A 16,955-nucleotide genomic window follows, 5' to 3' on the forward strand; every position below is an offset into this window, starting at 1 on the left:
GTACCTGATTTTAGAATCTGAGATGTCTAATTCCAGGTGCATGAGGTGTCGCTCAGTTCCCTGGTTCAGCTTCCGGTTGGTGGTGACGACAGCCAAGAATGGATTCTTGGCATCAAAGGGGCTGGGTGGGAAGGAGAGCAGCTCAGTGATTGGCCAAGTCTTCAATCTGAATCTCCCTGCCCCAAAGGGACCCTTCTGGTTTCACAGGACACAGAGAACCTCAGAGCTGGCACCAAGGGCCACGAGGAAACCTCTCCAAATATGTGAAGGGTTCTCCCAGCCCGATCCCAAGCAGTGCTCTTGACAACTCCACAAAGTAGGCAGAGCTACGTTATCAATGTCTCCATTTACAGATGTGGAAACTGAGGCTGAGAGACCCTCCATCCTCTGAACCCATTTGTGAGTTTAGTGCAAAGGAGGACTAGGCCCATGAAGGTAGCTCCCCAAGGCAGAAGATGCTTGGGTCCCTGGGTGACTGTGGAGCAGAGTGCTTCACCCAACGTGCCTGGGACTACAACAGGAACAGGAGGTGAACTTTCACTCTGTAAAGTCACTGCACTGTTAGGATTTCCTGTTATAGTGGGACTCCAGCAGGGCTGACTAAAGCAGAGCTGCTGGTCTTAAATCCTGGTGGTACAAGGAGGACTTTCCTGGGCAGCTCCAGCAGGAATCTGGGCAGCACCCGGGTGGAAGGCAAATAAAGGGCCCAAGTGAGGAACATTATGTTTCTGGACAAAAAGTTGAGTGAGAATTTAAGAAGTGTGCCCTTTTGCCAAAGTTCAACCTAGAACTTATTTCCTGGTTCAGGAACTGGTATGCACCTCCCACCCCAATATATTTACAGAGCAAAATGTCAGAAAATAATATACAAACTGAGCAAATGCCAGTCTCTCAGAGAGGGTGCCCTGGACCAAGGGACCATTGGGTGGGGAGAGGTCCTGAGGGCCCCCAACATGGAGCAGCCTCCCATCTCTCTGCTCTGGGCCTCATGCTCTCCTTTGTGTAGAGATCCTCACTCATGCCCACTTCTGGAGAAGGGTGGAGATAAGGACACTCCACAGGATGGGGTCTGCAGGGATATAAAAACTACCAGTTGTTTTCTGTCCCCAGACGCCTGAGATGGGTATGCCAAGAGCCACAGGGCCCGAACCATGCTCTCCACTCACGGTTTCTGGTTCTCGTAGCTCTTCAGACGTCCCATCTCACCCACGTACACCTTGGCCATGTCTATGTCTGTGTGAACCACAAGCTCATACTGGCGAATGCTGAAAAGGGAAGACCAAGTGTGAGGCTGGGAGCTGGTGGCCGGTAGGAGGCTCAGGGATCAGTCGCAAGATAGGAGGGAGGCTGCGTCAGGGAGTGACACTGTCAGGAGATGGTACATGAGGGTCCAGATTGGACACAAGAGGCAGGAGGGAGCCAGCATAGAGCTGGGGAAGGGCTGGTGAGGCCTGGGGTTCAGCAGCTTCCTGGGGGTTCTGTGAGAAGGTAAGGCAGGCCCATTACTCAGGCAAAGCCCAGCACCTTAGCTGGGGACTTTGCACCCTCCTATAACTGACCGAGCTTTCACCAGCCTTTCATTCTCGAGACCCACCACCACCAACCAGGCCAGGTCTCCCACCCTCAGGAGGCACTCGCACTCACCCTCATCCCCAGCCTCACCTTCACCCTCACCCCCAGCCTCACCCTCACCCTCACCCCCAGCCTCACCCTCACTCCCAGCCTCACCCTCACCCTCACCCCCAGCCTCACCCTCACTCCCAGCCTCACCCTCACCCTCACCCCCAGCCTCACCCTCATCCCCAGCCTCACCCTCACTCCCAGCCTCACCCTCACCCTCACCCCCAGCCTCACCCTCACTCCCAGCCTCACCCTCACCCTCACCCCCAGCCTCACCCTCATCCCCAGCCTCACCCTCACTCCCAGCCTCACCCTCACTCCCAGCCTCACCCCCAGCCTCACCCTCACCCCCAGCCTCACCCTCACCCTCACCCCGAGCCTCACCCCAACCCTCACTCTCACCCCCACCCTCACCCGCACCCTCACCCCCACCCTCACCCTCACCCTTACTCTCACCCCCAGTCTCACCCTCACCCCCAGCCTCACCCTCACCCCCACCCCCCCTCTCAACCTCACCCCCAGCCTCACCCTCACTCTCAACCTCACCCCCAGCATCACCCTCACCCTTACTCTCACCCCCACCCTCACCCTCATCCCCAGCCCAATCTACAGGCACACACTCACCTGGATTCCTCTCCAGTGGCTTCCACCCCAAAGTGCTCACACACAGCTGGCCAAAACTGCTCTCGCCATGTGATGAAATCCTCCTCCAGGCTGGGGAGAGGAGGTAATGAGCCAGGCCACCCAATTGTGGCAATGGGCTGGTTTCCCCAACGGTCTGGACTCCCCAGCACCCCCAAAAGCTCATTTCATGCTGGCCCACCCAGTGATATAACCCATGGCATCAGGAAGTGTCTACAGTACCTGTCCTAACCGTGGGTGGCTTCTATCTGAGCTGGGCAACCAGGAGGATGAGGAAAAGCAAAGAAAGCCTGTCGTGTGGGGCTGGGGGTGGGTGACTCCCTTCCCTTGTGTGTCACGGAGTTCCAGCAGACACCGTGGTTTTGCACTCCCCTCATGGGCCACAGCCAACCCCTAACCCTGAGGGTTCCTGACATCTGGGGTGGAGGCTCTGGGGAGGGGTCTGGGGCACTCACTTCCCGTCATCGTCGCCCATCCCCAGCTCAAAGATCCGCTGGGCACCAAGCTGCTCTAGCCGCTTATCCACATACTTGCCCATGGCATTGAAGTGCTCATAGGTCTTGTTCCCAAGGCCAAACACCTGTGTGGACAGAGGGGCGGGTCTGAGGCCCAGCCAGCAGTCAGGGGTGGTTTCCCTAGAGCGCTGGCCAAGCTGCTAGGCAGCACTGTGAGGTGGGCCACCTTTGGCCCTGGAAGTGGCTTTGTTTTGGTGACCTGCAGACCAGGGTCCCCTCCACAGTCAGCCTCTAAGCCTCAACCCTGGGTGGCCAGGAGGGGCAATTCCCCCTTCCCCCCACCCCCAGGCTCTCCTTGTCCAGCCAAATCTGGTCATCCCGCCACACCTTTCTTGTCTTTAGTCTCCACAACAAATGCCTCCTGGAGCAAAGTAGGGCTGGGGACACGGGAGCAGAGGCTCCCTGTGCTGGAGTCCAGGGTGGAAGAGGGGGTTGTTCCATTGCCCCATCAGCAGCCTTCCCTGAGGCTCCCTGCACAAGCTACCTGCCAGCCTCCCCCGCCCGGTCCTGACACCTTGGCCTGCCCTCCATGATCAGAATAAGGTGAGACCTCTTAGACGTAAGGGTCCAAAGGTCGGGGGCGGTACCACAAGCTGCCACCTGGGAGCCCCAGGGAGCCACTGGAGGAAAGATGGGGTGACTTACCGCATACTTGACTCCAGAGAGGTCCACATCTGTCTCCTGGAGCCAGTCATAGAAGTCCTGAGCATTGTCAGTGGGGTCACCCTCGCCATAGGTGGCCATACAGAACACTGCCAGGGAGTTCTCTATTTCTGGCAGGCTGCCCAGGTCGGCCTGGAGAGATAAGGGCAGGGCCCAGGCCCAGCGACCATGACTCAGCCTGCCTGACGTCAGGTCTGTACCTGATGGGATGCAGACAAGCGAGTCCAGGGGTCGAGTGGAGGGAGTACACTTACAGAGGAAAGGGTGCTGACAGGCACAAACAGGCTGAATTCCAGGCACCAGCTGGCACTCAGAAGGCGGTTCCCTGTGTATCAGCCCTGGGCCATCACAGTGAACCTCACTGTCCCCCAAAGTCCCTGGAGCATGGCAGGGCCTAGTTCAGTGATGGCGAGCCTTTTGAGCTCGGCGTGTCAGCATTTTGAAAAACCCTAACTTAACTCTGGTGCCGTGTCACATATAGAAATTTTTTAATCTTTGCAACCATAGTAAAACAAAGACTTATATTTTTGATATTTATTTTATATATTTAATGCCATCTAACAAAGAAAAATCAACCAAAACAATGAGTTCGCGTGTCACCTCTGACACGCGTGTCATAGGTTCGCCATCACTGGTAGGCTCTCACTAATTCCTAGCCAGCTGTTCTCTGACTCCAAACCCAGGTCTAGAGATAGAAAGATAGATGCCTATCCCCAAGACCGAAGGCAGCATGGCGAGGGTGGAGGGCGGTTGGTTTGGGAGATGGAGTGGCAGGAGCAGGAAGCAGCTGGCACAGGAGAGAGTGGTTCTGAGGGAAAGAACATTTGTTGTGCTGTTGGAGCTGCAGGAGCAGCCGGGCAATGAATAGCAATGACCCCACCAGGGGAGAAGCCAGAAGGCAACTCCTGGAGGATTCTCCTCAGGACCAGCGGCTCACTGCCAGCCTGCTTCCCTCCTGGGTACCTAAGGCTTGGCTTCCCCTCCCCTGTCCACTGCTTCCACCTGGGGCAGGTGGCTTGGCTGTCATTAGCTCTCCTGACCCAGAAACAGGCAAGCGGGCGGCTGGACGTTTCTTGCACTTTGAAGAGCTACACCCATGCGAGGGGCAGGACAAGGACAAAGGAGCCACTCCAGGAGGAGAAGAGCAAGGCAAGCCTCCCCCACATCCCTCAGAGACAGGCTGGAGACAGGCTGGGCAGCTGAGGCCCAAGTCAGGGCTGAGTTCTGCAGACAGTACTGTGGTCCCAAAGGAGTGACAGGAGGAAGGGGGGTGGGAGGGAACCAGGCAGCTCCAAACAGGGCCTTCCCCGTTTTCAGGTTCTCCTGGTCCCTCCAAGCTGCACTCTTCCCTCGGGCCCTGTCTCTGCTCCTGCTCTGGCCCAAACACAGGAGTTTATGGCCTCATTTCAAAGCCCAGCAGAAAGGTTCCCAGAGACGGCTGTCTAACATTCCTCATCTGTGGATGAGGCCAGGGAGGCCCACAGGGGCAGGGGCTCGCCCAGGGGATTAGAGCCCAGATTCCCCCTCAATCGGCTCCCTTGCCACTGCAGTTTTGGGGGGAGGGTGGGGTGTTCAGATGGAAAATTCCTCTCCTGACTGGCTTTCATTTTTAAATGGGCTTTCAGCATCTGTACATTGTATTTTGTGTTCACAAGTCTCCTTCCATCACCATTTATCCCCCCTGTCCTCTCTTATACCGCCCCTACCCTCCTCAGGTGTTCTTAATGTCCTTAAAACTAGGGCCACCTGGCTGTTAGTACAAATGATAGGAGACCTCCATTCCTGTCGGTCCCTTTGGCCAACTCAACCCTTTAAGCACCTCCATGACCCAGAGATGCTGTCCTGAAATCAATGCTGCTGGCAGAGCTGGGAGGAAGGGCCACGGCGTGGTGAGAGCTCACCAAGTCATACTCCTCGGGGTCTGCTGACATGCCCCGCATGCCGTAGCGGTGGGCGTCCTTGGACAAGCGGTTGGCAAACTCCTCGGCAGTCCCCGTCTGGGAGCCATAGAACACGATGACGTTCCTGCCCTGGGGAAGGCCAGATACTCAGGGTCAGTGAAGGGTCAAGCAGCAAAGGCTTCACCAGATGCCAGGTGACCACAGGGGCCAGGCCAGGTAGGTGGGGCACCTCAAGGACACCCTCCTTCCTTGCTGCTTCCAGTCCTTCCTAAGTCATTCTGGGGCTAGGATCTCACAGCCACAGCTCCCAGGTGGATGAGGGCAAAGGCCACCCAGATGATGCCAGTCATCAAGGTAATCTCACACAGCTACTCAAGATCACACTTTGAACAGATTTTTAAATGACATGCAGAAAAACACAACATGCTGTTTAATAAAAAAGGATGACTAAACTATGCATAGTATAATCCAATTTTGTTATATATCCACACCCATATACATGTGTATGTGTGTATATATGTATATGTTTTGTTTGTATACATACATACACAAAAGAAAAAGACTGGGAAGAAATATACCAAGAGTCTCTAAATGGGGAATAAGAGGGGGTTTTCTGGATGAATATAAAAATAACATACTTAGGAAAATGTAGACAATAGGGAAAAGTACCATATGGACTGGGTCACACACTCATCCCACCCTCCTGCTGTGCCTTCTACAGCAGCTACTGAAAAAGCCCAGCTCTATCCCCAGATTTCCTGCAGCCAGGGATGCAGCACATTAGGCGCAGCCAACTGGATGGGCTCCTTGAGATCTGGAAGGTGGAAGTGAGGCACAGGCCCCCTTCTGGTCCCCTATGGAGACATGAGGTTTCTCTGCAGTGGTCTCCAGAGCCCAAGCCCCACAGTGGTCTCTGGTTTTTGCACCGACCCCCAACTGATACAGGTACAAATGACAAAATAAAAATATGGGTTACAATTGGTTTAAAGTGTTCTCATCCCTTTTACATTTCCTGAATTTTCTACAAATCATTTAAAAAGGTATTTTAAAATAATCACTACAAAAACTCCTGAATAAAGGAGAAAATGCTTCTGATATCAGGTTAAGAGAACCAAACCGGATATGAAATAGTAGCTAAATATTTATGATGGCATCAAAACATATAAAATACCTAGGAGTAAACCTTGTAAGATTCCAGACAGTGGCAGCAAAGGGACCTAGCAGTCATTGCACTCTGCACTCTCCCGCAATTGCAGAAAAGAAATGTTAGTTTCACTTAAGAATGACTTTAATGAAACATAATTACTAATTATATTAAGTCTCAACCTTTGAGTGCATGTAATTTTATTTTTTAATATTTTTATTGATTTCAGAGAGGAAGGGAGAGGGAGAGATAGAAACATCAATGATGAGAGAGAATCATTGATTGGCTGTCTCCTGTATGCCCCACATTGGGGATCAAGCCCACAACCTGAGCATAGGAATCGAACTGTGACCTCCTGGTTCATAGGTTGACGCTCAACCACTGAGCCACACTGGCTAGGCAGGTATGGGTTTTTTGGGGGGACAATGAAAATGTTCTAAAATTGAATGTGGTGATGGTTTACACAACTCTGTGAATATACTAAAAATACACTAAAATACTTTAAATGGGTGAACTATATGGAATGTGAATTATATCACAATAAAACTGTTACCCAAAAGAAATAAATACATCTGAAATAAGAGCCAGGAAAACTGAAAAATAGAAGTGATGGGAAGGGACAGAGAAGTGCCTGGCACTACCCAATATTAAAACAAGTATAAAACTTCAATAATTAAAATGGTCTGATAGTGTACATACTCAGACAGCTAGATCAAAATATAATAGGAAAATAAAGAAACAGACCCCAAAACCCATGGGAATAATGCGTATGATAAAACCAATGGAGAAATGACAGACTCTATTACAAGGAATTTCGACTGTGTAAAAAAACCCAGTAGCTGTAGCTGGTGTGGCTCAGTTGGTTGAGTGTCATCCTATGCATGGAAAGGTTACTGGTTTGATTCCCCATCGGGGCATATGCCCGGGTTGCAAGTTCGATCTCTGGCCAGGGTGTGTGCAGGAGGCAACTGATCAAGTTTCTCTTTCACACACTGATGTTTCTCTCTCTCTCGCTCTCCCTTTCTTTTCCTTTCCCTCTCCCTTCCTCTCTCTCTCAAATCAATTTAAAACATATTAGAAGAAAAACAGTAGTATTGGATCCATACTTTACATCTTGTGCCAGGATAAAGTCCCAGTGGACTGAATTTTAAATATGAAAAATGAAATCATAAAAGTACTAGAAGAAAACATGAAAGATTTCCTTTATCTCTTTAGAGTGAGGAAGGCCTTTCAAATGATGACTCAAAGTCCATAAGTCATAGAAATAAGAATAAAGTGGACTATGTAACTTTTACACACACACACAATAAATCAAGTCAAAGCAAACTATTAATTGGGAAAAACATTTTTACTCATATCACAGACAAGGGGTAAATCTCCATAAGAATTTTAAGCAGTTCCTCAAAAAAGATCAATCTCACCAGAAAAATGGGCAAAATATTTGAACAGATAATCTATAAAAACAGAAAAAAATGAATGCCACTGTAACATGAAAATCTGCTTAACCTCATTCATAATAAAAATGCAAGTTAGAACTACACAGTTCTCTAAGTTGTTTTAAACCTAGAGAACTGGCAAAACCCTAAACTTTGATAACAAACTCTGATGGCAAAGCTGTGAGGAACAGGTTTTCTCACACATTGCTAATGAGAGTGCCCTAGTGTGACCTTTATGTGGGGCAATTTGGCAGCTTCCATCACAATTACAAATGAATATACCTTTGATTCAATAATTCCACTTCTGGGATTTTATTGCATTTGCAAATATGCAAATTGATCTACATAGTCACAGCAGCATTGTTTGTAAGACCTTAAGATTAGAAATATTCCAAGTGTCCATCAACAGGGTATTGTTTAAAGAAATAAGAGTATGGTCACATAATGGAATCATGCAGCTACAATAAAGAATGAGGAAGGTGTGAGGGAGAACCAAGATGGCGGCATAGGTAAACACCTGAAATTGCTGCCTCGCACAGCCACTTCAAAAATACAACTAAAAGACAAAATGGACATCATCCAGATCCACAGGAAGGCTGGCTGAGTGGAAATTCTATAACTAGAAGGAAAGAAAAGCCCACTGAGACTCAGAGGAGGTGCGGAAGTAAAGTGCAGAGGTACGGAGGTGCACGTGGAAAGGGCTGGCAACTGAGGAAGTGGTTGTCTTTTTCAATCAGGAGGGAGACACAAGCTCCCGACTGCTCTGAACTCCAGACTCATACCTGGAGAAACTGGACTGTCTGGCATTGGGTGGAACTCGAGGGCAGCTTTCTCTCAGAGGTGCTTGCAGTGATTACCGGAACACTGAGACACGGGGCCTCTTAGGGTAGGACTGAGGAGCAGCCATAGCTATTTGCTCCGCCCTGTTGATTCCCTGAGACCCCGCCCCACCCAAGCTGTGCATAGAGGCTTTTGCATATGAAAGGCTTGGCCCTTTGCAATCTGAAAATTACCTAACAAACTGTAGCTGGGTCAGAGAGACCCAGAACTTCCAAAAGAAGGCCCAAGGCCCCACAGCAGCTTGCATTGCTTCACAGCTGGGCCTCATCTGGGCACCTCCAAACCCCAAACAAAGAAGAGGAATCTGCAGATCTCTCCGTAGCTCCTGCTGGGTAGCCTCAGGCAGAGGCTAAATTAGCACCTCCTTAGAGATCCAAGAGCCAGTGTACCCAGTGGTCAGAGTGGGACCATTCAGATTACAACTCCTCAGATCCATAAGGGACACACTCAGGGGGCAGACTCAGTGAGCACCAAAGCCCCACTGAAGCAAGTCTTGCCCCAGAAGGGTGTCTTCAGCACAGAAGTTCTCCCACCATAGACAAAGCTGATTCTCACAGCCAATTGGCCTGGAGATCAATTCCTCCCAGTGATACCTACAACAATCAAGGTTTAACTACAAGAAGACTGTGCACAAAGCCCACAAAGGGGTGCACCAAGAGTATCCACCTCAGGTAATTGGGGAGGCTGAGCCACTGGGCCCTATAGGACACTTAGCACAGAAAGCCACTCTATCAACACAGGGAAGCAGCCAAAATGTGGAGACAAAGAAACAGAAATGGAGGAAAGCAAACTACTAGATATAGAGTTAAAAACCATGGTTATAAGGTTTTTCAAGAATTTTCTAGAAACCACCAATAAATTTAGTGAGACCCTCCATAAATCTAGTGAGACCCTCGAGGATATGAAAAAGGACCAACTAGAAATTAAGCATACACTGACTGAAATAAGGAATATTAAACAGAGATCCAACAGCAGACTAGAGGATCGCAAGAATCAAGTCAAAGATCTGAAATACGAAGAAGCAAAAATCACCCAACTGGAAAAACAAACAAAAAAAAAGAATCCAAAAATATGAAAATAGTGTAAGGAGCCTCTGGGACAACTTCAAGCGTACCAACATCTGAATTATAGGGGTGCCAGAAGAAGAGAGAGAGCAAGATATTGAAAACCTATTTGAAGAAATAATGACAGAAAACTTCCCCTACCTGGTGAAAGAGACTTACAAGTCCAGGAAGCGCAGAGAACCCCAAACAAAAGGAATCCAAAGAGGACCACACCAAGACACATCATAATTAAAATGCCAAGAGCAAAAGACAAAGAGAAAATCTTAAAAGCAGCAAGAGAAAAACAGTTAGTTACCTACAAGGGAGTACCCATAAGATTGTCAGCTGATTTCTCAATAGAAACTATGCAGGCCAGAAGGGAGTGGCAAGAAATATTCAAAGTGATGAATACCAAGAACCTACAACCAAGATTACTTTATCCAGCAAAGCCATCATTCAGAATTGAAGGTCAGATAAAGAGCTTCACAGATAAGAAAAAGCTAAAGGAGTTCATCACCACCAAACCAGTATTATATGAAATGCTGAAAGGTATCCTTTAAGAAGAGGAAGAAGAAGAAAAAGGTAAAGGTAAAAATTATGAACAACAAATACACATCTATCAATAAGTGAATCTAAAAATCAAGTGAATAAATTATCTGATGAACAGAATAAACTGGTGAATATAATAGAATCAGGGGCATAGAAAGGGAGTGGACTGACAATTCTCGGGGGGAAAGGGGTGTGGGGGGTGCGGGAAGAGACGGGACAAAAATCATACACCTATGGATAAGGACGGGGGGGGGGGGAAGGACAGAGGGTGGGGTGGAAACCGGGTAAAGGGGAGCTATGGGGGGAAAAAAGAGGAACAAATGTAATAATCTGAACAATAAAGATTTAATTAAAAAAAAAAAGAATGAGGAAGGTGTGTTTGTATTGCTATGGAAGTATCTCCAAGATATATCATTAAGTCAACATGGTCTATAACAGCGGTTCTCAACCTGTGAGTCGCGACCCCTTTGGGGGTCGAACGACCCTTTCACAGGGGTCGCCTAAGACCATCGGAAAACACATATATAATTACATATTATTTTTGTGATTAATCACTATGCTTTAATTATGTTCAATTTGTAACAATGAAAATACATAGTGCATATCAGATATTTACATTACGATTCATAACAGTAGCAAAATTACAGTTATGAAGTAGCAACAAAAATAATTTTATGGTTGGGGTCACCACAACATGAGGAACTGTATGAAAGGGTCACGGCATTAGGAAGGTTGAGAACCACTGGTCTATAACAATGTATATACTATGCCACTTTTTTGTTTTAAGAAAGTGTATTGTAAAATAAGAATCTCTGTTTTTTGTCTGTGCACAAAGAAGCTCTAGAAGGATCCATAAAATACTAAGAACAATGATGATGAGTGGCAGGGACCAGAGAGAGAGTTTCCACTGAATAGTTTGTTTTGGATTTTAACCATGTGATTGCCATACCTTTCCATTGAATTAAAAATTTAGATAAATAGCGTGGCCGGTGTGGCTCAGTCGTTGAGTGTCGACCTATGAACCAGGAAGTCATGGTTCGATTCAGGTCAGGGCACATGTCCGGGTTGCAGACTCCATCCCCAGTAGGGGATATGCAGGAAGCAGCCAATTAATGATTCTCTCACATCATTGAAGCTTCAATCTCCCTCTCTCTTCCTTTCTGAATTAATAAAAATATAACTTTAAAAAAATTTAGATAGATGAAAACAAAGATAAAATTGTACCTGTGCCATGACCACAGCTATGTGAGGTTTATATCTGCTCATGGTCAGACCCTGGACTGGGAGGGAGGAGACAGCACAGCATCCTGAGTTGGACGGACCGTTTGTTCTTACAGTTGTTCGGGAAATAAACATTCAGCAAACAAAGTAAATGGTCCCAGCAAAAGCAGAATAGCTTTGGGGCTTTGGGTAAGAAGATACTCATAAAAGAGCTGGGCCTGGGTTCCCACCACTCTCTCCGGTCCAGGGCAGCTGGCCTCCTGCTGAACTCCCCTAAGCATCTGCCAGGGCCAAGACTTGTTGGCAAGGGCACCAACACAGAGAGCAAACTCACCGTCTTCTTCATCTTTTCCACGAAGCTGCTGTCTTTGACAGAGGTGGTCCTGAAAAACAAGTGTCAGATTAAGTATGGGATCCCTGTGGCAGCATCGGGAAGCACTGTCAGTGAGCATGCCGGCAGCCGCCTCTGGTTCAGTGCGGGGGCTTCCAGGCCTCCTCCATTTTCCCCGACAGTAAATCCAACACCTGGCAGAGCCAGGAGTCCCTGCCCCAGACAAATGAGAACAAAGAACAGTCAAGGACCTCACTTCCCCATCCCGCAGCATCCACAGCCAATGGTCCCCACGGCCTTTTCTCACCTCCAATCCCTACCTCACACAACACCCAGGAGTCTTCTGATTATGGGTTTTACTGTTCCGCTGCCTGCTTCACTCTCAAACTGCAATGGCTCCCATGACCCATAGGATAGGGTACACAAGTCCCTCCAGAATCTCTCCCCTGCCTTGCCTGATTCTCCCCACCACACACCATCTCTCCCTGATAGCCCTCTGAATTCTGCCAAGTCATCACCTCCACTCAGAGCATCTTCATTACGCTTCCTCACCAATAGATCACCGCTCTACCTCAAGGCCCTGCCTAAGTACCAACTCCCCTGTCATCCGGGAGCCCTGAACTAGGCCCTGTCCCATCAGAGAGCAGCATTACCGCTGGGTACATCACAGCCTCAGGATCCTCTGTCCACTCTCTACCTCCTGGCTGCCAGTCTCCTGCCCCCTCCCTGTTTCCTGTTCTTTTTCTTCTCTCTTTCCTGCCCCTTAGGCCTGCAGGGCCACCTAAAAAAGCCAAGTGGGCCTCTCTAGGTACTTTTAGGCCTAAGGTGGGAAAAACAGAAGCTATTTGAAAAATACGAATATCTGACAAAGGACTTGGGTTGAGATGTAAGAAATTCCTATAAATCAACCAGAAAAAAAGTACATAACCCAACAGAAAAATTGTCAGAAGACTTAACAGGCACTTTCTTAAAGAGAGTACCTAAACAGCCAAAAACTCATGGAAAGGTGCCCAACATTCATGTCCAGGTCAATTGGTGGAGCAACTAGCATTCCCACACACTTTCAGGGGAGGGCAATATGGCACAACTCCTTCGTTAGGCTGTTTGGCAGTATCTCCTACAACCAGAAATTCACTCTTCAGTATACACCTATTAGAGTGCATTTGTACCGATGCACCAAGAGGAGTACCGGGAATGTTCCTGGCAGCATTAGACATACGAATCCCCATAGGGAAAAACCCTATTGTCCATCAGCATAATAAACCAACCGTGGTGTACTCACACAATGGAACATTCTCCATTTCAACAACAAAACAGATGATCACTACACAAACATGAATGAATCTCTTAAACATGATGTTGAGTGAAATAAGCCAGATAGAAAAGAGTATACGTCGCCGAAGCCGGTTTGGCTCAGTGGATGGAGCGTCGGCCTGCGGACTGAAGGGTCCCAGGTTCGATTCCAGTTAGGGGCGTGTGCCTGGGTTGCGGGCACATCCCCAGTGGGGGATGTGCAGGAGGCAGCTGATCGATGTTTCTCTCTCATCGATGTTTCTGACTCTCTGTCTCTCTCCCTTCCTCTCTGTGGAAGATCAATAAAATATATTTAAAAAAAAAAGAAGAAAAAAAAAGAAAAAGAAAAGAGTATACGTCTATGATTTCCCAATATAAAGTCTCCAAACAGACCAAACTAATATGTGAGGACTGCGAGCAGGAGACGGCAGGCGGCCTCCTGGGGTGCTGGTAATAATCTGCACTTTGGTCCGGAGGTGATTACCACGTATTCACATGGTGAGAATCACTGTACATACCTTTCTGCAGATATTATACGTCAATAAAAAGTTTATACTTATTCTTGGGCAGGCATGGGAGGCAACGAGGTGGAGGAGCCTGCCAACTAGCAGCTGAGTGAACTTGAACCAGAATTAATTGTTCTTCAATTTAAAAAGGGGGATAACAAAACACTTTAAAGGTTTCTGCAAAAATCAAATAAAGAAAAAGTATATAAAGAGGAGCATCCAGCATGAGGCAGGCTCCATAGCTATCACTGGGGAGTTCCAGGCACTCGCCCGGCCACCGTCCCTGCCACACCACAGTCAACAGCAGAGTCTCTGGGCAGCCAGAGGGCACCACCACGTTCCGGCATAAAAGCTGTGGTACAGAGTGACAATGGGTGTGTGCCGGGTGTTGAGTATTCCCAGTTTTTCAGAAGTTAACTGATGGCTGGCCTCTATACTAATGCCATTTACTTACTTAACAAATCTTTTTAATAAATAGCCAAGATTATTCCAAGTTCCACTTCAGACAAGTCCAGCCAAGCCACTGTGTTTTTCATAAAACATGGATGGATCATGAATGGGATCAAGCAGGGTAGAAAGGGACTGGATGGGGTATGAAGGGGCCCAAAGTGGGCTGTGTCTCAGGTTGGATAAGCTGGGATCAGAAGTGAGACAGGGCTGGCCTCGGGGAGCGCGCAGAGCCTCCACCTTCCCTCTTTCCTGTTAGGGCTTTCTGGAGGCTGACTAGAGCAGCGGTTGCCAACCTTTCGGACCTCACAGACCACCAGTGATCCGCGGACCATGGGTTGGTGACTGCTGGTCTAGAGCTCAGTGGCTCCCTTCTGCCTTCAGCCTGCCAGCTGAGGGTCCACATGCTGGTCAGCAATTGTGGATGACCAAACACTTTGCCCCTGGGGCGACGTGTTAGAAACGCAGGGTCTCAGGGAAGGTGCTGTGAGATCACATTGAAGAAGCTCCTTCCACCAAGCAGGCTCATCCCCAGGCCCAGTACAGGGGGTGCTGAATGCCCACTTTGCAGGTAGTCGACAGAGCTCAACAGCAGCCCGGTCCTCTGGCCAGTAAGTGGCCAGGCAAGGACCAATCCCAGCCTGATTCCAAGGTCTCTGCTCTTTCCCTACATCCTCCAGCACATGGAACAGTGTAGGAAAGAGTGGAATGCCCGCAGGCGCACACATGCATGTCACGACAGCATAAAAGTGATGTCCCTCAGGAGTAGATGCCTGAAGTCCATGGAAAAACTCACTAAGTGAGGTTTCTTTTAAGAATGCCTCAGCAAAGCTGTTTAGACACATAATTTTGTAAACATAAAGATGGAATTTTCCTGTTTAAGCCCCCACTGGGTTTTTCACTAGGTTAGTAGGTCCAGGACTATTAGGGCCTCCTAACCTATTTAGAATGAAATAGTAGTCTACTTTCAGGGCCTTTGTGGTAAATAATGTTACATGTGGGCCCCGTGGGAGGCAAGGCCCCAGCGCCTGATTTGGCCGCTCCAGTGTCTTCCTCTGTCCTGGAGGCCCTGTCAGTGCAGCAGCCTGCTAGGGGCCAGGAGGGAGGCAGCTGGGGACCAGCCACGGGCTTGGCTTCCCCACCCAGTGATGGCCTAGCCTCCTAGGAACTCAGAAAGGCCCTCCCCCACCTCCCCACTACCCTAGCACCCCTAGGCAGACCCATCCCAACATGAGCAGGGCCATGGCAAGAGCATGAATGGAGGCCCTCAGGCCTGCCTCTTTTCTCTCCCAACTCCCAGCTCCAACCTACACTCCAAAAGGGGTCTTGTGTCTGGACATCTTTCCTACATGTCCAACTTCTACCCATGCCCAGCCATCAACATCCACATGTCCACTCCCCCTCTAGTTTATGTGCAGCCTAGACAGAACACTAAATGTCTGTCTGCACTAACATGGCATGCTCCCCGAGACACACTGTTAGATGAAGAAAGCAAGGTGCACAACAGTGTGAATTCTACTGCTGTGTTCCTTTTGATACAGAATCATGATAATATATCACCTACTCAACATAAATTTAAACTGATGGGTAAGAAAACTATCAGCAACCTAGATAAACGTTTCTGATGAAATATGAGGAAAAAAACCCACACAAAACTAAATGCAATTTCCATTTATATGAAATGTGCAAAACAGGCAAATCCATAGAGAGAGAGTGGTACCAGGGGCTGGGGGAGAAGGCGGCGAGATTGCTTAATGGGAACAGTGGTTTCCTTTGAGGTGATGAAAATGTTTTTGAGTTAGGTAGTGACGATGGTTGAACAACACTGTGACTATACTAAAAGCCACAAGATTGTACACTTTACTAGTAAAATGGTTAATATGGTGAATTTTAACTCAGTTTAAAAAATGAAAACAAACTAAATGCATTTAGTTGACACTTAAAAAGGGCTAGGCTTGAGTTTTGGGAATATTCACTTATATATAACTCTTTCAGTTTCTCAACCACTGCCCGTCCCTAGGTGGGATGAACATGGCAGAAGCCCTGGTAGAAATGTAGAATGACACTGCAGAGCCAGTGGAAACACAAACTATGGTGTGACAGCAAGGTAATAAACACAGCTTCATTGACACTCAGCCTCTTTCAGGGTATAATGTATGACTGGCAGGAGGGAAACAAGAATTTGTGTCCTTAAAAAATGGACTGCACACTATTATTCATAGAAAAAGGACTTGGAGAGAATATACCAGCATCTAGAGAATATTGAAGGGTTAGGATAATAGGTAAGATGGTTTCTATAATTTTCCAATTTTTTGATTTTCACATTTTTATAACTAAAAATACATTTTAAAGTTTTAAAAAATGGGGGACAACTCACAAGTCTAAAAATAGGGGAGAGGCCACAATCAGCACAACACCTGGCACTCAGCACACATTTGATCAGTCTCTGGGGCGGTCAGTCCTGTAGAAGGTTGGCAGAGGTGGCCTGACATCAGCTGAAAAGCCAAATCCTATTTCTTCTCAAAAGGAACAGGCTTCCACAGAAGCGACAACTCGAGAAGGTGGATCTGATGCCTTGCTAAAGAGAGGGACAGAAAGCACCCTCACTGCCCAGTGAATGCTGGGCTGTTCCTCCATCTGCAGGTGACACGTGCCAGCTGGGGTGGGCAGGGCACTGAGGGCAAGAGACTAAACAGGCAGCCTCTTTCTTACAACGGAGAAATACGGGCCCTGAGGATAATCATGGAGGGACGGGAGAGGCCACACATCAGGAGCAGAGACTCAGTTCAAATCCTGTGCCTGTG

At 48.2% G+C, this 16,955-nt stretch overlaps 1 protein-coding gene across 1 annotated transcript in view; it reads right to left on the bottom strand.

Moving 5' to 3' along the window:
• The window catches only part of POR (cytochrome p450 oxidoreductase), a 63,722-nt gene that overhangs the window by 4,059 nt on the left and 42,708 nt on the right, over positions 1 to 16,955 (bottom strand). Inside the window, exons 3-9 of the mRNA XM_081090422.1 lie at positions 11,909 to 11,957; positions 5,342 to 5,470; positions 3,423 to 3,572; positions 2,718 to 2,842; positions 2,245 to 2,334; positions 1,167 to 1,265; positions 5 to 121 (exon numbers count right to left, since the gene is read on the bottom strand). Of these exons, the coding sequence (XP_080946548.1) occupies positions 5 to 121; positions 1,167 to 1,265; positions 2,245 to 2,334; positions 2,718 to 2,842; positions 3,423 to 3,572; positions 5,342 to 5,470; positions 11,909 to 11,957 (759 nt within the window). The remainder of the gene's footprint in view (positions 1 to 4; positions 122 to 1,166; positions 1,266 to 2,244; positions 2,335 to 2,717; positions 2,843 to 3,422; positions 3,573 to 5,341; positions 5,471 to 11,908; positions 11,958 to 16,955) is intronic.

Source organism: Myotis nattereri, assembly GCF_964212035.1.
Source record: "Myotis nattereri genome assembly, chromosome: 4".
NCBI lineage: Eukaryota > Metazoa > Chordata > Mammalia > Chiroptera > Vespertilionidae > Myotis > Myotis nattereri.